At 39.0% G+C, this 22,903-nt stretch overlaps 1 protein-coding gene across 3 annotated transcripts in view; it reads right to left on the minus strand.

Annotated features, from left to right (window-relative positions):
* Window positions 1–2,097: 2,097 nt before the first annotated feature.
* GABRG1 (gamma-aminobutyric acid type A receptor subunit gamma1) overlaps window positions 2,098–22,903 on the minus strand; it is a gene marked incomplete at both ends in the record, with an annotated part of 57,326 nt that continues 36,520 nt past the window's right edge. For 2 of the 3 annotated variants that reach the window (XM_082482688.1, XM_082482687.1), the window contains 6 exons: window positions 2,098–2,376; window positions 7,307–7,518; window positions 10,636–10,788; window positions 10,918–11,055; window positions 12,337–12,419; window positions 15,498–15,718. In XM_082482688.1, coding sequence (XP_082338814.1) covers window positions 2,098–2,376; window positions 7,307–7,518; window positions 10,636–10,788; window positions 10,918–11,055; window positions 12,337–12,419; window positions 15,498–15,718 — 1,086 coding nt within the window. Of the gene's footprint in view, window positions 2,377–7,258; window positions 7,519–10,635; window positions 10,789–10,917; window positions 11,056–12,336; window positions 12,420–15,497; window positions 15,719–22,903 lie in introns of those variants that run through there. The other variant, XM_082482689.1, reaches the window with a different exon arrangement.

A 22,903-nucleotide genomic window follows, 5' to 3' on the forward strand; every position in this document is an offset into this window, starting at 1 on the left:
TCTGAAAATGAGACTCTAAAGAAACAATACATTATAGTAGATCAGTGTTGTTAATGATGCTGCACTTCTACGCTCAGCCAAACAGTCAGAAGAAGTTGGTGCCTAGAAAGGTCACGCAACAAGTAATGTCAGCTAACCTTGACAGCAGGCTTTCAGATTCCCTCAACCACTTTCATATTTCATCAGCTAAATACTGAAATAGAGTTTGCATTAATATGGGATCACACTTTCATCCAGAATCACTGCACATAGTCTTGCATTCTCTATTAAACTTTGGGGCTGAACACTGCAGCAACATTTCATCTGAAATGTGTATTGCATATCATGTCTTATTATGTCTGGTACCAACCAGAATATGAAAATACATTAATCTTTTTCTGAGAAATTCAGAGGAGGGAGCACATTCAACAGAAATATTGGGGGGGAGGGGCCCTTCATGTATCATTTTCTATTATTAGCCATTAATCATGTCTTTATCTCCAGTACTGAACATCCTTACCTACAGCCAAATGCTAATCCCATTAATCCTCTTTAAAGATCTGTAAGGTCTTCTGTGTAATTCTGACTTTTACTTAATGCATATCTTAATTTTACAGTGATTTTTGCAAGCTCACTTGAGACCAGTTTCTTTTTGAGAAAGGAGGAAAACCTGCACTTTTCCATAATGAAGACAATGGGTTTAAAAATAGAAATGAGATACTAAATGCTGCCAGCCAGCAACAGTCGACACAGGGAAGTCAGTCCAGAAAGGCTACTACCGAGGAATTGCTACCAAGGTGAACACAGAAAGGCTGGAGAACTGGTCCTATGATCTGGGGGGGGGGGAATACATCCCATCTTGGAGAAGGATCTGCAATGCATAAGGATTATTCTTACCTGCACCCCCACCCACCCCCTCCCAGTAACTGGGCTTTTCCGTTAGAAACAAAGAAATATCAGGGAGGTAATTACACAGCAATCCATACCACAGGTTCAGTAAATTCGTACCATTTGGCATTGGCTCAGTGAGTAGCACACACAGTAACAAGCAGAATCTACGAAATCACACTGTATGCAAAGTGGAGTAGGTCACACACTACACTTTCGGGGCTGGAGATTCAACACAGTGGCTTTGAATACAATGACTATAGCACTGTTGCAGGTTTTCCAAACTCCGATGATACAAATTCTACCAAATGACTTTTTCTCTGGCCCCAAGTACGAATCAGGCAAAGGAGAGGGGAACAGGAAGGACGTGAAGAGCATTATGCTTAACAGCCAGAATCTCAGTTAGCCAACATCAGTCCGGTTTCCATGAAATGAGCAAGCAATGGCAGCTGGGTAGGAAGTTTGGAAAGTTGTAGCCCTCTTGGAGAACTTCGGGGAATTCACAACAGTGAAGTAATGGCAGATGGAGCACAGACATGAATGTAATCCAGGGTTGAAAGCCAAAAGCCTGTATCAATGGTCAGGGAAAGACAAGCTCAGAATTACCCTTGGGGGTTTTGTGATATATCCATTTCTCACTGCTCTAATCTCTGCATTCTGTATAAATCTGAATGTGATTAATTATGACTTAATCACTCTTCTTAACATACTGCAGAGAACAAATGGCTGGTTGAAAAATAGAAATGTTCCATTTCAACTTTTTTAAATCAGGGATTAATAAAATCATCACCTTATGGATGAAATGGATGAGAATAACTAATCCCATTTTATTAAGGCTTTCTTTGTAAAGGTGTAAGAGATGCTACAAAATTCATCTGCATTATCATTGAGGATTAAAATGGAAAGCTTATGTAGAACTGCCCAGTTAAATAGCACAGCCTCCTGACTCTGCATTTTGTTAAAGCTGGACAAAAATACGTGTGTGTTCAGGCAAGTTAAATCTTAGCGATATTTATTTTTAAATTTTCTCTTCAAAATACCAGTATCAGTTCTATCGTTGATCACAAGAGGGAGACTGCATCACCATATTTCCTCTCATTGTTTCAAATTTTTAAAGCATCCAAACAATTTGAATCATTTTGGACCAGCTCTGATCTTTGACTGCTCACTGAAAAGTGTTAATGACTGTTCAATTAGCATTTCTTTCTGAGTTTGTCAAACCTCTGAAACTTAGAGATAGAGATATCCAATCCAGTAAACAAGATTGAACAATGCAAAGGCAGTTGGAAAGAAGATTCGAGAATAGGAGTCAATTTTTGCAATACGGATGTGTATTCTTCCTTCTCTCCAAGATCCTGTGCGGCAGTCTTCAAAACAACAAAAGAAGCTAGCACAGTCTTTCCCTTCTAGGCACTCATATCCATAATCATCATCACGTTCAGGGAGATGATTAATGTTATTAATTGGAATTAGAGTTGATCCAGGTCGAACAGCAATTGCAGGTGGTTTCTTAAGAAAAACAAAAAAGAAAAATAGAGTTTTGCGGGTTATTTTTACCCTCACATTAAATAATTCCATAGGCTTTCCACAGCAAAGGTCAATATAAGCATCTTCATACAATATACAAAAATTCTAATATTAAAGGAAACAGTTTGGGGAGCTTTGTGAATTATGAACTGCTGTATATAATTAGCTCATGCAGGCAAAAGATCATGAATGATTTTCACCTGCCACGGTGAACACTGGGTTGTGCTGGGATTTGGGAATAGTGGATAATTAGTTACACAGACAGGGTTGGCTGATCCCATCTACACAACACAAAAGAACATTCTGAAGTCAGTCACAGCTTGACGACTGGGTCACAAGCAAGTCCACAGGCAGGTCATAAGCATCACTACCAAGGGAATGATGGTTCTCCCATCATTTAAAGTCTTTAGAACAAGACTGGATGTGTTTCTGGAAGCTACGTTTTCACCAAAAAAAAAAAACAACAAAAAACTAATGGGATTAGTACAGCATCACTGGTGAAGTTTGAGAGACTGAGGCACATAAGCCCAGGCTATGTCATCTATCCCTCTGATGTTAGATCCCTAAACAATATGCCCCGCCTTGAGACACCAAGACATAAGACTCCTTAGAAGAATGCCATTGAAGGCAGTGAAACTGATTAATTCAGCTCTTAATTCTTACTTTTACTTTCTGTGGGCATAACTCAACCCTCTTGCAATCTGGTGAAAACTCAGTGTCATAGATGTTAAAGTTCATAAATAATTTTCATAGAAAAAATCTGGGTGCCTTATTGCCTAGAACATGCACTGTTTGATATTCCCTTTCTTGTGACTTTTGCCTTTTCACCTTCCTTTTGCTTGTCCATCTTTCCCCCTTTTATTATTTTGTTTCCACGCAGTTCTTCACTCTTCATACTTGTTTTCCTGAATATTTCAAAAGACATTCTCTTTCTCTGTCTGTCCTTTTTTCCTTTTTCTAAATCTCCTAGCCTTTTTAAACTAACCCATAATCCTCTTTCTTTCAACCCCCCATCCCCCACCCCCCCACACACCTTTGGCATCTTTTCTGAAATCTTCAGACTGAAGATAGGGGTTACATCAACATTACTCTTACATTGTCTTCTTTCTTTTCTACCTTCTCCGTATTTTGTCATGTAAGGAATAAATACAGCAGGAAAGGATGCACTCAGAAGAACTAACTGGCTATTGAAGTGTAGAGAAGAATCTCTCTTAAACAATTAGACGTGACAGGCAATGAAAAGATATGAAAAAAATACAAGAAGCAGGAAGCCACACCACGTACGTTCTTGTTATGTTTCAGAGTCCTGTTGTCCCACTTCCAGAGAATTATGTTGCCCAGTACACAGATCTCTATACATTGTTAAGGAGGCACTATTGCTGCAGGGACATTTCACCCGACGTCCCAAGGGGTGATGTTAAAGCAGTACGGTATCCACCGCGTTTTTAAATGGCTTTATTTAATAAGTGTCTTTAGCAGAGGAATTTCCACACAGACTGCTGTTTCAGCACTTTTTAGACATGATGACCCAGGGAGCTAATTATCATCCTAAAGGACCTCGTTATTCTTTTCAGTAATGATAAAATACTGACAATGCTCACAAACAGCAGTTACATGCTTCTACCCTAACGTGAGGCACTGCAAACAGGGCTTATTTTTATAAAACATCAAAAGTAAGATCAAACTTTTTTTTTTTTTTTTTTGAACTTACAAAATCATTATTTTGTTGAAGATATACGGGGAAAGATGCTTATTTCTGATTCAGGCCTACGCTGGCTTTGCAAGGATTTTCTGACTGTTGGTTCTGCCAAAGTAAGATTCATGGCACGATTCCTTTCTACTAGTGGGGTAAAACAGGAATCCCCAACTGTGAAACACCGTGGGAGGAGGAGGAAATAACAGCACTGCTTTTCACTGCTCGTGTCACCAGCACAGACTGAAGCTGGCTACTGAGTACAGGCCTCTGAGACAGGCAGCAAGACGGTGCCATCTTATAGGTCTCACTACCTGCAGGGAGTACTTAAAATGAGCGTGAGAAAGAAACAACGTGAGGGAAAAGGGGAAAAAAAGAGCAACACCTCACAAGAAAATGAGGTCCTATCAGTTGGCCGAGACTTAAAAAGAAAACCTAAAACCATGGAGATAGAGTAGTACATGCTGATTGTTCGTGTATGTGCCTACTGATACCATAGATAAAACTCCACATATAGAGAGAAACATTTATGATACACTCTGATAGGACCAAAACCAAATTATTCTGTATTAAGACTAATACATGTATAAAAGAAAGCTCTGTTCTGTGGAGATCACAGCACAGGTGATGCATTCACTTCAGGTGAAATGATGATCAGAACAAGATCCACAACTAATTAAGTTTAATCTTTCCTGCCCAAACTCATTATCGTTATTAATGTGGATTTACATAAGCCAATTCACTCTACTTTTTTGTGAATGATGCCAGCACTTATTTTGTACGATAAAACTGCTGTAATCATTTGTAAAATCTCACCATTTTTTTCACATGATCATTTATTGTACCTTATTGGCATCAGTTGCTGGAATAATAAGCTTTTATTGCATTTTGCAACAGAAATAGAAGACCTAGGCAAGGCAAGTTTTCCAAGGAAAAACCACCTGTAAATGAGAACTTTTCAGAAGGAATTAAAATGGCTATTTTAATTAAATTGTTGTTTTGAGTTACATATCCATAACTACAAGAGACAAAGAATGAATAGGAGTCTTTGACAAAGATAAAGGCAGGGGGAGGATTGGTAAGTGTATGACTTCCTACTAATTAATCAGATGGTTCTTTAATTCTTCTATTTGGAACGAGAAATTGTATAGCCTTTTTATAAAACCTCACCAAAAAAGCTATTTATCAAATTAGAATCCTTGCATCTAAGTATATTCGATTTAACACTACCCCCCCTTTTTTTAAAATAATCTCTTATCTAGTATGGTCTTATAGCCATAACGTCCTGAAACATGTTTAAAGAATTCTGTGTGAAAATATGGTTGTTTTTCAACTACCTAGAAATAAAAAGCATACTTTAAGAACACAGTAAAACACAACTGAACAGTGTTTTGAGTATTATATTGCTAATTTTAATCTTAGTCCAAACTCCAGCTATTTATTCTGTAAGTGTCACAGTTTCTATCTCACCGTTATTCTACGTTTTAAATTGTCATATGCACTGAAAATCTCAAAGCATTTGACAGATTATCGCACAAATAGCTGATGTGTGAACAGATTCTGGAAAGTCTCATTACTCCATTCGATAGAGTACACTTGCAAAACACTTTGACGGCTGTTGATCTGCCAGCAGCTGATCTTTAATATCTCCCTGGTTTGAATAAGCAGTATTTCATCCCCTCTTCCTTTTCTCCTTGTTGCTGAGAGGAGACCTATTTCAGCTCCCTGTTCCCTAAGTGGTGTTGAGACCTCATTGCAACAACGTAAAATTGAATCTGCTATGCTGACACTGGGGAGTCCCCCAAATTCTGCAGCCTCTGTTCTCTCTTACCCTTATCACTCCGTTTACCCACATTTGCTTCTACCGCTAACAAGAAGGAGGTTTGAGGTTTCCATTTTCCAGTTCCCTTGGCTGTGCTGGATTCCCTGAGGATCACAGTGATGTCTGACCAAGGCAGTATTAACCCTTCACCACTCGCCTTGTCCTAAATACACAGCTGATCTGCTCAGACCAGCTCACCGTATGAAACGTAAGGACTCTCATTTCCCCGGTATTAAGCCGCAGCAGCCCCGCAGTGCCCCCCGTAAGACAGTCTCCCACAGCAGCCCCGCTCGAAACGGGTGCGCCGGTGCTTTCCGACACTAGTCGCAGAATGGATATGGTTCATAACAGGATTTCTGCATCTCCTTATCCAGGCTTCTGTAATTTCATTTCAATTTCTGTTTGATCTTACGCAGGTGGTATTCAGCCTTCACCCAGAAAAGACAACTGATACTATGATTCAACTATGCGCCAGCTTCCTTTGATGAAATGATCTGCAAGGGGGCTTTATAACATTGTCCTTCTTCTTATTCTCTCCGAAAGATGACTACAATCAAGCCTCAAATATTAAGACTAGTGTTTGAATGAATAAGATATTTAACACCTTTACCTCAATGTTTTATTAGTTTAAAGATTGGCTTTAAATATTTGTACTGGCATCCAACAATAGATCCTTTGGAAGTTCCAGTATTCTTACTACACGAACAGAAAGCCTCTTAAAATTGAATAATACTTTTTCCTAGGCTATGTGGGGATTCACACCGTACAAACATCAACTTGTAAAAGCAGAAGGTTCATTTTACCAGAAAGAAATATGGAAATTAAAAAAAAAAAAAAAAAAAGAAAGAGTTAGAGTAGACTTTCTGAAGTGGAAGGGAATCAGAATACTGACCAATAATAAGCACTTACTCCTTTGCAAAGCTGGCGAGGTAAGACCCAAGTTAGGTGATGCAGATGCAAACAAATCCTCATACCTTCAGTCCATTTACATTATCTCTACTGCTACAGTCACATCTATGCTTCTCTGCCGGGTGCTGTTTTCAGAAGCACTGTGCTCAGACAGAACTGTCTCCATGGGCACACACTCCACGGGCACCTCTAGGAGCACCAAGGGCTTGGGCACGGCACAGAAGCACGGAATAGTATATCAAACTGTTCTCTCGCTTAGGTTTACGTGTTCTCATTCATGTATTAGTGGAATGATCTGAAACCTTTGTTCATTAGTAGTATTTACAGAAAATTAGTACAAGCCCCAAACTCTAAAAAAATGGTAAAATAAATATTAGCGTTAATTATCTTTGAACATAAGCCCTTCTATTTAAGAACCAGTCTCTCAAAGTCAATGCTACAATAAAGAACATTCTGGGTTTTTTTTTTTCTTGTTCAGCTAAACTTACTGATGGCTTAGATTTTGCCTTCTTTTCTTTTCCTTTGTCCCCTTTTCGGTTGCTGGTAAAGTAATGCAAGGTGCCATATTCCATCAAGGCAGCAAACACAAAAATGAAGCAAACTGAAACAAAAAGGTCCATTGCTGTCACGTAGGAAACCTTTGGGAGTGACTTCCTAGCAATTGTACTCAGCGTTGTCATGGTCAGCACCGTTGTAATGCCTGTTTGAGAAAGAAAGAAAAAAAGACAGGAAGAGGGAAGTGTATAAGCAACCCAATCATATTGTCGCAATGAAAAATCCTCAAATTAGCCCTTAATTCATTCATGAGGCACTCAAGAACTGAGCCACAGCAGGGTTCACCACTGATCACATCCACACACATCGGTGCTATTGTAAGAAGCCACCTCTATGGATCCAGCAGCCACCGTGGGATCGTACAGAAGACAGCACATTTCACCTTCGGTTTAAATCTCTCCCATTTTCAAAACACACTGAATAGACACTGACACTGAGAAAGTTTGTGTAATTTTATAAATCTGTTATAGAATGCACTGATAAAACAAATACAACAGACAAACAGGTACAAATGAGCACACAAATTTTATAAACACCCAAAAAGTCCTTTGGCTCTTGAAAGATTAAAACATAGAAAAGGACACATTCAGAAAAAAAAGGTGTGTTATTTATCAATGATTTCAAACTTTCGGAAAACAAGAGAAAAGAATAACATTTTCAATTGTTTGCTTCTGACATGTAGCAGATCAAACTAGATGACCTTTATGGCCTTTCTGGTCTCATTCTCTAAATTACTAGGTATTTTTTCAATACTACATCGTAAGTAATAGAAAATGTTTCCCTTGATTTACTTACATACAAGTTAATTAAAAGAACAAGCTGGCCTTAACAGCAATGTGTTCAGAATCTCAACTATACCACTCTTCACTGGTTTAACATTTAGGTGTTAACACTTTCTTCTTACATTTGATGCTTCAGGGAGATGCAAAGCCTTTTTCATAGCAGTCCAATATTAATACGTGACCTTTCCTTTGGAGAGCAATACTTGAACACACAAATAATTTGTTATTTACATGCAAAGACCTATTGCAAAAAATGTGTTACGCCACTGTGAGGCTGTCTACAGCTTTTAAATCAAGGCATGGAATCAGGGGTTGCTATGGACTGATCCTGCAGCAGGAAAGCAGTGGTGATTTTGCGACAGATTTCCCAATGAAATTACATGCCTAAAAGGGCAAACAGATAACCACAGAGTTTTTCAAAAGTGCTTCGCTGCCACTAGATGCTTTTGAAAATCAATTAGGCATTTCTCCGCACAGTTAAATACCTAAATACTTTTAACCATCTCAATCCTTTCGCTTTGGGAAACCACAATCCGCCAGGATCTTCCAACATATACGGAAGGAAAAGGCCCAAGACTTTTCAGTGTACCAGAGCCCAGCACAGCCTCCAGGTGGGAAGTCACACCCCACCGTTCCCCTTATGGACTTCTGTTCAGAGAGGACAAAAGGAGACATGGACTTTCCCAGTCCCCTCCACCATGAGAAAGGCACACAGGGGGCTGTCACGGGGAGCAAACCTTCCACAGCATCACGACTGCTTGCCACGATGGACCCGGCTTAGTTTTGCCTTTCTTGTCTTCATTCATCAGTGTTTTTCTATAAAACTGTGCCTATTTGACTGGTATTCTCTTTCTTCTTCACCGGAACATCTGCATGTGAGAAAAGTCATCCTACAAACGATGGCTTCTGCATGTTCACACAAAAGCAGCTCAGAGTTAACTGCAGGGAGCTGTAAATATGATATTGCAAACCTTTGTAGTACATCTCAAGTAGATGAAGGTTAGTACTGCTGAAGTGGGAGCATGAAAACTCTGGCTTAACCATGAGATCAAAGGCAGATTTGCTAGGTTCACGGCACAGAAAAAGTACTCTGTAAAAAGAACAAATTGGATAGACAACTAGGAGGATACCAATACAACAGTTTTTCCTGTTATAGCTAGTGTCTTCCCAGATGGTACCCACAATTATGTCCAACAGTCAGTCAAAGAAACCTCATAATAAATTTCTAAATCAAGATTTGAATCTATCAAGAGATAAATTTCACTTTATTCAAGATTTTAGGCTCTCTTCGCTAAATGTTGCAATACTTCGAAACAGCATAAAGTTAAGATCCAAGACTCGGATTTTCTTCCCTTACTTTTTCAGTTGGCTACTGAGCTGTGCTCATTTTTGCTTACTTTACTTCCTGGCTCATTAATCTTGCAGGCTTGACTCCACAGTGGCCCAGTTTCAGTGGGAAAGGCTGGGAGTTAAAGCCTGGACTCACCCTTCTGGTAGGAAACGCTCCTATTACGTGGGAATGCTGTGTTCACAGTCCTATAAGCTGATGAGGAAAATTAACTTACACCTCTCGCTTCCTAAGATACACTCTCAGCTCTTGATCTTTCCCCCAAAACAGGTCGCACTGCTGTCACCAGTTTTACTAAAAGCATCTGTCACTACTAAGCTCAACGTTGCCAGTCCTGGAGTCCTGTGCACTCCACGCACCCGTCTGTCGCGCTTTATGTGGGGACTATGACTCTTCTCCAAGTAAATCCTGAACAGTCAAATGAAGGAGACTGACACAGCGCTAAACAGGTCAGCCAAGACAACACGAACACTGAGTTATCTCCGTAGCAGAACTTGCAACACACTTCAGTACTGTCTGTAGTAAAAGCAGGAGAGTGAGTCAGTTTTTGTGAGTTATGTGCTTAGCTGCTTGAAGCGCAACTTTGGTTGCAAATTTTCTGTCCTATTCTGGGCTTAAAAGAACAACTGAAAGAAAAAAACCCAAAACACCACCAACAACAAAAACAAAAAAAATTAAAAAAAAAAACAATAAAAAAAAACAATTAAAAAACAAAACAAAACAAAACAGATCTTCATGGTTTTCGCCTGTGTAGCAATGATGTCCTTTGTTCCATGATGCTAAGTGAAGTTTAATCATACTTGTCAGACAAATAATTGCCGTATTGCCATCCCTGGAGATGACAAAAAGAATATAGAGGAGAAGAAAATGTATTTATATGAACAACAGCAGATCCACAAGGCTTGGATCAGGATTTCCGGATTTCCAGATTTCCATTCTCAGCTCTCCCTCCCTGGGCCCTGCTGTGCAACCACAGCAGGATGCTCCTACTCCTAATCCCGCAGTTCAAGAGAAAGGGTGACCAATGGTCACAATTTGAAGGGGAACAAACTGTGGTTAATTTACTCCCTGCTGCAGATTTGTATTCCTGGGGAGTACCAGACCCTTCAAGGTTGAAAAAAGACATTCTTACCCAGAGAAGTCCTTGCAGGAACTGCATCCTTATTGATCCAAAATGACACCCATGAAAGAACAACTGTGAGTATACAAGGAATGTATGTCTGAATAGTAAAATACCCCATACGTCTGCTGAGATCAAAGAAGATTGTCATAATAATATAATCACCTATAAATCAAAAAAAAAAAAAAGAAAAAATACTTACACGTCATTGAAAATGGTTTTCAGTTGTATCTTCATCTGTTAGTCTTGTTCTACATTTTACTACATTAAATAAAACTTAACACTTCCCCTTACCTGACAAGGTATGAGAAATTTCAGTTGTATTTCGTAACCCTACAAATGCAAACTGATACAATCTCCAGTATTTTGGATCTGCCACTTCAACAGAGGTTTTTTTCCATTTGTATTCAATTTCATTTCTGGGATATCCATCTAGAATAAAACAGAGCAAATCAGGCATTCAGCCACAATGTATATCAAAACATGTTTTGTGATCTCTGAAGTTGTTTATAAACTAAACCAGGGCTATACATAAAGTGGATCAGAGAGAAAGCCAAACTTGAAATTTAACCCCAAAATACCTACCATCAGTTTTAAGCCTGGCTAAATATATGATTGGCCAAAAAACTATGTGAATACAAACATTTTGAAAATATCTACACAACATTCTGGAACTCAGATATGAAAAACTGGCTCAGAATTGCCACTATGAATTAATACACAAATGTAATATACATTGTCATTAAAAGACTACAAAGAGCTTAAAAGGACTGACACTAATTAGTACCTAATTCGATAAAATTCCTATTGACATTTATTGAAAATTTCTTTTTCTATTATTCCCAGGATGGATTCTTGTGGCCTGATTCACTGTCCAGTACTTCAACTTTAAGGAAGTGCAACCTTTTTGATTTTGACGTGACTCACATGTTGCCCCACATTATCTTGCAGAAAGGCGGAAATGAAATTAAGCAAGACTCGTTTGTGTGGCACATCTATGTAATCAACGGAGCGCTACCAAAGCTCATTTAGCTAGAAGCACTGAAGATGGAAGTACTAAATGAAAATATTAATTTAAAAAGAATCACTGAAGTTTGATTTCATTGCCTATTATTTTTCACATTTAGGAATAGGTCGTTTAGCTGTGTTCAGGTGGTTCAGGTTTCTTTTTCCAGTAATAGCACAATTCCCCTAGGAACATCTTTTTTTTTTTTTTTTTAAATATAGTTTATATTAAAGAATTGAAGCCTGAAAGTTGTGTTTCTTGCTCACATAAATAAGTCCCACTGAAAGGAGAAGGATTTCTTATACTGATTAAGCACTTACAGGAACAGGTTGAAGAAGACAGATGTTACTTTTACTTTTAAGTATATCACATGGAACTAATTCAAAGCTGGCAAGTCTGGCAGGCATAAAAAATAAAGTTCTTCCAGGGCAATAGATTTTCATTAACTGGAATGGGCATTGTATCAGTCTCTTAAGCTATACAATTATTTTTAAAGTTGCAACTAAATAAAATGCATGTAATTCAACTCATTCATCACTGCATTTAATAATGCATTAAAAAATGCAATAAATCTAATCAAAACATAAACAGATCAGTTCTTTCCTTCACTGCAAATCTTTAAGAAGTAAACACTTGCTCTGTTGCTGACAGAATTTAAGGAAATTTAAAGCCTGAATGTAAAGAAAAAGAAGTATTTTACCACCTACAGCTTGAAAACTCCAGTGGGCAGGAGTGTTCATCCATAGGAAAGTTATGAAGCTGAAGATAACATTCAGCATTAATTGTCAGCCTGATCAGAAAAGGAAGGGGAAAAAAAAAAAAAAAAAAGAAGAAAAAAGGTTATATTCAGCATCCAGATACTTCAGACTAAATAGTAAAGAACACGCACAGAAATCAATTTTGCCAATTAATGGATGTTATGCATAGCCAACTGTGTGTCTGCAAAAAGCATCCAGCGTCACCGCCAAAGAACAAAAACTCTCATCATACACAACCTGAGGACCTGTGTTGTTTCAGCTGTCATTTTGAGCCATTTCAAAAATTTCAATTTATTTGGGGGGATCTCTCAGCTCTCTACCAGAAATAGGGGGTAAAAGGGAGGGACTGAAGGCAGGTCAAGGAACGGAGTTTGTCATAGCAAATAAAGGAAGTTTCTGAAGAACACATTTGTCAGGTCAAATTGCATTTGGCATCATTGCATCTGGTGGCTATATACACGAGAGACAAAGTGGGGACACTCTTGGGCTTGGTCTGTACTCACGGAAGCAGCTCTGCTGAAGACAGTAGCATGGATAGGAAAGAGCAGACGATATTTCTGCTCATTTAATGTCTAAGGCATTCAAGCAATTCAGGCAACTAATACACATTTTTAGAAGTAGTTTAGGACTCATACTGGTATCAACTGAATCACTGCTTTTGAAAATACTATCACAGATTTCATATAATCACAGAATCATAGAATAGTTTGGGTTGGAAGGGACCTTTAAAGGCCATCTAGTCCAACCCCCCTGCAGTGAGCAGGGACATCTTCAACTAGATCAGGTTGCTCAGAGCCCCGTCCAACCTGACCTTGACTGTTTCTAGGGATGGGGCATCCACCACCTCTCTGGGCAACCTGTGCCAGTGTTTCACCACCCTCAGCGTAAAAAATGTCTTCCTTGCACCTAGTCTAAATCTCCCCTTGTTTAGTTTAAAGCCATTACCCCTTGTCCTACCACAACAGGCCCTGCTATTTCCAAAGAGCTTCTGGGCAATCAACGCAAAACCCAGTTCTACTAACTTCCACTAGGAAGCTAGAGTAAAGGGCTAGATTCCAAACTGCCTTATTTGCTTTTAAAATACCACCTCCTTTGTTGGTAACACTGTGAAGAAAGTCAGAATGCCTTTTAAAATCAACTTGGAAACTTACCGTAATGCTTACATACTTGACTGTATGCAATACCTACACACTAGACAAAAAGGGATGGGGAAAGGAAGATTCTGCCACACGCTGCCAGAACACTCTGTAAGTCTGTGAACAAAGCAGTTATTCTACACAAAATATCACTAGGACCCTTCTAGACATTTGTCCTGCCTAAGAGAGAGGTTTATAAGGGAAAGTGTATTTCTTGCTCTATACTGGGGGGGGGGGGAAGGACAATCCTCCACACACATTTCCAAGTAAAACACTTGCATCCCTCTGAAGATGCTTTGCAAATTGGCCAACTATGGTATATGTATTTATTGCCTTCGTTTTCCATTTTCAACCTTTGGATAGTCAAACGCTCAAAGAAAAAGAAAACAAAACCAGACTTCTATTAAAAGCAACAGAACTAGGTCTGGACTCACTGATTCAATGAACAGACCAAGGACTACCCTCATAGAAAATTCAGTAAACGCCACTAAGAGACTCATCACATCTGCTCCCTGAATTACCAATGGGGAAAGAGTGGTAGTACAGGGGAGCGCTGTGAATTTGGAGCACTGTCAGATCCTATTGTTGCTCCTTCAATAACCAACATATGAAGCTTTCAATGTTATTCCATCTTACACCAAATTCAGGCCGTATCCTCACCTATACAGATGTTTACATGTTACAGTGCTGGATGAATGCCTGTTCTGCTGGTTTATTACTAGCTCATTGCCCTTCACAGCTCATACTCTAGCACAATAATTCCAACCAATTGCTCTGGGAGAGCTCAGATGGGTTTTTTCTGGTTGCGTTTGTTTCTCTGCGTTACTTATACCCTGTTTAAAAGAAACTGTACACTGAAACATGTCCTTTCATGGACAATGAAAGGGTAAAGTCCAAGTATGACTCTAGAATTGTTAGCTACAAAAATAAAAACAAAAAAATATTAGCATGTCAACAGAAGAGGCTTTTTAGAGATTTTTATAAACACCAACATATAATAAACTGTTTAAAAAGTGCTCTTCAGAGATATTTGTATGCTCTCAAATGAAGCATACTAAGAAAAAATTGAGTGGAGAATCCTTTTGACACATCCCAATTCTTCTTATTTCTGATACAGAAGACTTTTAAAATTGTTCATACAACACAACTAGCCTCCATATGAGAACAGCATAAACGACTGAAAAGACAGTAATTAAAAGGTGCTACTTCTTGTTTAAAATAAATAAACTCTTAAGAGCAGAATCAGATTTGTGGCATCCTCTGCATACACTGCTTCTTGATCAGCTCCTTATTTATTGCAAGATTTTTCAGGCACATTTAAAAAATATAACTGAGAGATGACACTAAAAAGCTTTCTGTAGACTACAGCCTTTCAAGAACTGTTTGAAAAGTGACTCAAAGATCGGTACAGATAGCCTAGATGGAAAGCCTAAAACCAGGCCAAGCATCCCCCATTTGCCAAGAAGAATTATCACCAACATGTTTGCTTTTGCGTAATTTAGATGAACAGATTTGTTGATTTTAATAGTTTGCAAGGGTAAAAATGTTAAGAAGAATATGCAGAACTGGGGCCTTAGCTTTAATCAAACTTCTTATGATTTTTAGTATCTGAAGCATTTCATATTTTACTTACAGAATATAATTTGGTGGAAATTAGATACTGAACTATTTAGAACAGAAAGTCTGCAAAACAATTTATGATTAGATCTGCAGGATGTTAGTGACACACCACCATGGCGCTATGTGCCATGTAACATCTTTTTTTTAATCTTACCTGTACCTAAATGAGATTAAAATTTGCTGTCTCTTTAATTGTCTTTACCCTATTATACAGGTAATATATTTCCTTTCTTAAACTCCTTGCAAATTCCTTTGGTCCACAACAAAAGAGATGCCAAGAATTTGATACATATTCATTTTTTTCATATTCCTGGTCATAACAGTTCTATTTTTTTTTTTCTAATAAAAACCCACCTTAGAGTGTATAATACTCTTCCATCACTCCAGATTCGAAGCAAACGATTTGGCGTTGTAATCCAGTGAGCATCAGATTTCCTTGAGTTCCGGAAGAAAGTGTCTGGAATCCAAATTTTTCCAACCATATTGCTATTAAGCATAAGCACCTTCATTGAGCTGTTAAATTTTAGACGACTGTCATACCAAGTCTGGGCAAAAATTATGTCTATAGTGTATTCCTAAAAACAGAGAAACAACCATATCTATGTATACGTTTACCAAAGTCCGCAAGCCAACAATTTTTAATTCATATATAAATCTGAGGCCACTACTTCTATTCTCTTTTGCCATAGCACACAGCAGCCTATAACCTCAAACAGAGAAATTACAGGCTGATGAAAGACACACACAGCCTTCCGTCCCTACCTCCTCTCCCCCGGCACATTTGATTAGTTAAGGAAGAGCAGACACGATGGGAACCTGCTGTAACTTGGAGGTCCCCGCACAGTGCCACCACCTTTGGGGCCCTTAGGGGCAACCTTAATGCTTCAAGAATAGACTACGTTTGTTAAGACACAGATTCTACATATCTTAAGAAGCAAACCAAATGAACTTTCTATATTTTTTTCCCAAACCTTACAACAGGCAATTTAAGATCCTTCAAGAAATTTCAGATTTTGAAAAATTCATGAATATGTGGGACATAGTTTGCAGAACTAGCTGTTACCATCTGCCTCCTATATCTACCTACATACACACAAAAGTATACATAATCGTCATCAGGCAGGAAATTTCCCTAAAGCAACTCCACTTTACTTATTAAAGCCTCAAGAAAGCTGTTTTTGTGGTAGATAGCCAAATTCCTCAGTAGACTTCTGGCCAGCGAAGAAAGGTAAAAAATAAAATAAACAAATAAATAAAAGGAAAACCCAAAGCCTTTTAATGAGATAATTCTTGACACGGTAAAACTTGGGGGAGATGAACATTACAGATGCAATGAAAGACTGTTTTTCAAAGAATCCAGCCAGTTGTTCCTGCACTCCAGAGAAAGGAGCAACGCAGCAGCCTCTTCTCTGTTGTATTTGTCCCAGGTCCAGACCACGACTCTGACCTCAAGGGCAACAGGCTCTCTACTTGATGGCAGATGTGATCTTTCCTGCGTGGCTGCCCCATGAGGGCTCCAGTGAGCAACTCAGCAGCTCCTCTGCGGGGCAAAAGAGCTGGAGACCAGAGTTAGACACTTGGTGTTGGCTGTTCAGCTCCCAGTCACGGGATGAGTGGGCAGTGGGAAGAGAGAAGACGACAATGGTTCGAACTCTTGCTTGAGCCAAAGGCGTCACTCCTAGTTTACTTGGTCAATAAAAACGCACCATGCAGACAGTCACTTCTGGTTTTAAATAAAATGAAAGTGGAAAGCTTTGCTGGTTGTAGTGGGGTTTTTTTTGTTCATTTTACTTGTAAATTATCACAGCAGCCAAACTGTACAAGTTACAGACTCCTCACACGTTTCTGCAACTGATACCACCCATCTCCCAGGCAAGTTTGTGAAATCTGGCACTTCATCCTTGAGAAGCGCCAAGGCATATATTCCAGGACTACTTAAATCTCTCTCAATTCTCCCACCTCTCCAGGTGGGAGAAGAACAGGTTCAAGAAATAGATACGCGAGAGGGAGGCTTGCCCTCGCTCTGTGATGTGTGGCAGGTAAATTACCACCTGGACTGCGGTAACTCAGTGACTCTCAAAGGTTATGAATAACTAGTGTATGAGGCAAAGAGTGGAGGGACAGAGGGAACAAAAGGACTAATTGAAAATTCATTTTAGAGATGACTTCGCTCTAAAATTCTGCTTATTCCTTGAGAGGCACTGCCATCAGGGGAAGATTCTGCAGGTCAAAACACGTCCTTGATTATTTTATTGCTGTGAATAACATTCAAGACACCTGTGAAAACCCAGGGCCTGTTTAACCTTAAAATTCAGTTTTCTGTGCTCATCTGTAGTGGTTACAACGGGAAAGGAAACTTGCCTTGCTCTAGTGTGCATAAGAGCCCAAGGCAGTGCACCAGAGAAGTGTTTTAATGGGCTTAAATGGAACAGAATGAACAAAGACTTATGTGTTGCCTTTACAGTACAAATAGGAGAAAAAAAAAAGAAACCAATGGGGGAAATCAACAGACGCGACCAAATTTATGAAAAGAGCAGACTGTCTGAGTTTGAAGGTGCTACTCTAAGCAGCCACTTCACAGTAGGACTGCATTTTCTGAGAAAAAGAGATTTATCAAAGTGTCATTACAGTCAAATCCACCCAGAGCAAGAAAACTCAGGTTTTCATAGAATACCAACCACCCTAACAAATTAAAATAAAACAGGAAGATGAACTCACAGATTATTTTGAACACACAAAGGAAAGGAACAGCCTCAGCGGACCCAGATGCTCATGTTCTCTTACCTTTCAGTATTAAATGTTTTTATCACACACATGTATTACAGGTGTTGTTTAAAGAACTTTAAAAAAAAAATAAAATAAAAAAGAAAAAAACAAAAAAAAAACCAAAAAACCCACAACCCTTTGTTGAAATCCTTCATGAAACATTTATGACTGTTCAAAGAAAATCTAATACATAATAGTTTAATATCATAAAATTAGTAACTATTTGCTTTCAAGAACCTTGCTGAATGTATAACAAGAGATCCACTTCCTAGCTTCTTGTCACATACCTGCAGAAGGTGGTCCTCCATTCGTAAGCTGACACTTCAGCACCCAGACACCTCCCTCACCCTCAGGGGTCAGCCAACCAAAAGCATAATCCCACTATGCATCCCACCTGAAAGATGTGGACTTCAGCATCAGACGGTGGGCAGCAGCAGCAGTTCATCCCCCTCTTCAGCAGGGATCCAGAGTCAGTGCTGCCTGATTTCTCTCAAGAACATTTATTCCATTTCTAACATCTGCCCTGGTGGACATTACTACCTACTTCTTCGGCATATCTTTTTGCCCTATGCTTTCCCGAGACCTCTCTGTCTTTGAGGGTCCATAATACTTCCTGAAGCTGCATATATTCTTCACACAACGCATCTTACACGGAGTCATATTTTTAACCCATTATATTTATATTACCTTTCACTCAAGTGAATCATAGAACCATAGAATGGTTTAGGTTGGAAAGGACCTTAAAGATCATAGAGTTCCAACCCCCCTGCCATAGGAAGGGACACCTCCCCCCAGCCCAGGTTGCTCAAAGCCCCATCCAGCCTGGCCTTGAACACCTCCAGGGATGGGGCAGCCACAGCTTCTCTGGGCAACCTGTGCCAGTGCCTCACCACCCTCACAGTGAAAAATTTCTTCCTAATATCTAATCTAAATCTCCCCTCTTCTAGTTTGAAGCCATTCCCCCTCATCCTATCACTACATGCCCTTGTAAGAAGTCCTTCCCCAGCTCTCCTGTAGGCCCCTTTAGGTACTGGAAGGCCGCAATAAGGTCTCCCCAGAGCCTCCTTTTCTTCAGGCTGAACAACCCCAACTCTTTCAGCCTTTCAGAACTTTAGCATAATGTCCAAGCACATACATGTACTCACATTGTAGAGGTGCAAGACATGTGAAAATGCGACTCAAATGTATATTAGCCTCCTTTCCGACCACGAGCTTCCCTGCAGAAGAGGCCAGGTGGCATAGGTTCAAACAGGTCCCAAGCAGTCACCAAGCGCAGGCAAACATACAGAATGGTCAGACAACTAAGAGTTTGGCAGCATGCAGCTGGGACAGTATAGATGCTTGAGAGCAAAAAGCTGAAAGGCCAACTATGCTCGGGGCGTTATCAAGAAAGTTGGATTATTTCTGAAAATCTAGTTTTGAAATGAGCCTGAAATTTTCAGATTTTATGGATTCATACACTGAATTCCCTTAAATTTGTATCTCCTGAAAAGTATTTCATATTTCCTTTTGAGAAGGGGAAATATGACTTCCTAAAATTTGTTGAAAATGAGGTAGAAAAATCACTATACTTTTCTGGGAGTACTTTTTTTCCAGAACTAGATGAATAAAAGCCCTATCTTCTTTTAGATACCATATAAGCAAGCACAGCAGCAGCCAGATTTATACAATATTCTTTTAGTGCAACAAATGCCTCTGAGCTTCTATTTCATTTTCCTTGTTTTCTTACAAAAAAGTAAAAATTAACGCCCTTATCACTACTTCTATTAGTCTTTCATCAAACTCACCATCCACTGCCACTGTTGTCGTGTAACCATAAAAATTGGTTTACTACTCTCTCTTTCAAATGAAACATGATAAAATAGCCATGCAGAATAAAATGGAATCAATCTATGGCTGCGTTAGTCACAGCCATAGCAAAATGCATGCTTATTCATATTTAGCCTCTCGGGGTTCGATAACCACAGTACACGTTAGCTCATATTTGGCATTTGATTAGATCACTGAATTCTTTTTTGCACAGCTGGCATAAAGAGGCCACCTGCCTAATTATTTACAGATAACCACAATCCTCCCCCATCTCTTTCCTCTCTAAAAGATCATAACAAACTCCAAAGGCTCAGAACACAGTGACTAATCAGAGATTACCACTAAAGGGCCAGGCAGCGAACAAACTGTGAATATTGACAAGCAGGCATATAGTCTGAGAGAAAATCATTTAATAAATAAAAGCAATTACTTCAAATAAAGTAGGAACAGCTACTGTATGGGAATAAATGGAATCCTCAACATCGGTTTCATTGTCACGCACAATTCAATTACAGTCAGACACGAAAACAGGCCAGCGGATTGTTTTATTTATTGGAAAGCTGTGAAAAAAAGGGAGGCAGATTCCATCCTACACAAATCCCAACATAATATCAGTAAGGGTGAAAAAAAATCTCACAAAGCAGAAAACGTTTTTTCTTGGATATTTGGCGTGGCAGTCTCACAACCGATTCGGTATTTGACAGTAAAAATTACGGAGAAGTCAAGCAATGGGTAGCTAAATTGTTGGCTGGATTATGTTAACTGCAACACATTGTGTTTAACAACAGGAAAAAAAAAACACAAAAACAAATGAAAAGTCCCAAAACCAAACTCAGAACTGACAAATTGTGTTAGTGAACTACAAGCCCGCAATACAGTTCATTACCAGTGAGTTTCAGAGAAAAATGAATAAAAGCTTACTCCCGTTATTTCATCTTTGCTCAGAAACCCACCCCAGCTTTTCTCCCAGACTGAAAATTTCACCTGAAGGGCACCTGGAGTTTTCTGGAGTGCAAAAAGCTAATTCAGAAATCTGTTTCATAAGGAGCCCCTGAACTCAGTTCAATTACCAAGTTAATCTTATTCAGTTATCTGAGCTTCAAGATATTTTCCCCATTTTTCTTCATTCTATCCAGGTTTCTAATTCCTTAAACTGCAACTTTATATGAGGTAGGCAGGGAATTCTTCAGAAAAAGAAAAAAAAAAAAACAAAGAAGGGGAAACTAAAGAAAACGCTCTACCAACCTATATGTTTTGACATTAAGAGATGTGATTTAATATCAAAGACTCAGTCTAGTATTCTGATTAAGAGGTTTAAACAACAAAGTCATAAACAAAACTGGTAACCACATGCTTTCCTAAGAGGTAAGCACCAAATAAAGCATCAATCATTAGCCAATTTATCTTCATCTTCCCAGTGCACTGCCAATAAACACTCGTAACCTTTACCTTTTCCCTTACCCAAATATCTCCGGACATCAATAAGGGGCTATTAAGTAATATATTAAAATATTTAACCTATCTTTGATGTATAACTGCTCTTAACAAAACATCGAAAAAGTGGTTGCTCTCCCTGTTGGGTTACTTTAAATGTCCTCTAAAAAGATTTTTGAGCTGCTTCAGGGCCAGGAATAATTTCAGCACTTTATACCCATGGCTGGGACTGAAGCAAAAGTAAAATTTCTGGGTTTGGTGAACCATTTTAGTTTGCTCGCTACAGCAATCTAACCCTAAATCTCACCTTAGGGCGAGATCTAAAAGATCCAACAATCACAATGATTCTGACGTGCACCTGTAACATTACAGTAATGACACTGCAGCTGCGGAAGAGGTGGAGGCTGCGGGAAATACACTGAACAGAAGTGCACAGCATCTGCTCCCAGAGCCCTTTAACCGGTTAGATTGTTATAATTGTACAGATAATCACGCTGGAAGATGCTATGAGAACATATGCACGGGGTAAGTGGAAGCATGGCAAATCATATCTACAGAAGGTGAGGGAGTACAGCAGGACCTACTTAGGCAGAAAAAATCTATCACTCTTCACATCATAATTTGGCATCTGGGCTTATCCAGTCCTTATTTTGAACATGCAAAGTGACAGATGCAAACAACAATATGAATAAAAGGCAAGATTTATTTCAATGCTTTGTAGATTAGAAACTATAATTAAAATCTTGCCAATAGTCAAAAGATTAGCTAGAAAAGTAACTAAAGCACTTCAGAAAAATCTCTGCTTTTATTTGATCAGCTTAGACTTTGGGCATTTGAAGAGAGCATAAGGAGAGGAAGCAGATTATACAGATATAATCTATATAAATTCCCACACTGAAAATGACACAAAAAGTTTTGGTTTGCTTTTCAATTGAAACTTGAACATTTCAGCTACTGCCACTCATAAAAAAAAAATTAAACTACAGAAAGAACCAGAGAAGACAACTCGGAACAAAAAAAAATACATATATATTAAAAGCCCAGGAGTGAATACCGGTATGGATTAAGGGTTCGGCTTCAAGGTTGTCAATAGTGATTTATCAACTTCATTAAATATATTTTCTAAATTCTGCAGCTACATCTATGTAGGTAGACTAGAGAGACTCAAGCAGTCAAAATTGGTCCTACAAACAACTTTAGTGACAAAGCTGCACATTACTCAAACATACATGGTTTTCTACAGTTGCCTTTTATAAATAAACTAGAAAGTCTCAAACACAGTGCTTCTCCTTTCAGTATGGCGCAACTGCTTTTAAAGCAAGATTAATTGCACAGTTACCCTTTGCTCTTTTATTTCCACGATTTTCCTATCATGCTCCAAAATCCCAACACTGATGGCAAGGAGACTTATCCAAGCTTGGTTTTACCCTGCAACTCCTGTAAGATACATCTGCCTACTTGAAATACAGCGCTCCTTTTAGTTTGGCTTTCTGGTTGATGAAGCAGTCATGCAACTCCAAATATCAATCATCAGCTACACTGAAGATATAAGAGCACGGACAATTGTTAAGAACTGCCTAAAGGAGACTCTACTTACTTACTGGTCCCAAGGGCAGAACCCTTTGTGGCGATAACCCTCTACAGTAGAGACGCTGCTGTTATTCGAAAAGGTGAAATCTCCTGCAGCACTTATGGTATGCCAGTGAATGACAAAGTCCAAAATACTCCAAGAAAAAGCGATTTAGATGTGC

The sequence above is a fragment of the Vanellus vanellus genome (assembly GCF_965231255.1).
Source record: "Vanellus vanellus genome assembly, chromosome: 4".
Lineage (NCBI taxonomy): Eukaryota > Metazoa > Chordata > Aves > Charadriiformes > Charadriidae > Vanellus > Vanellus vanellus.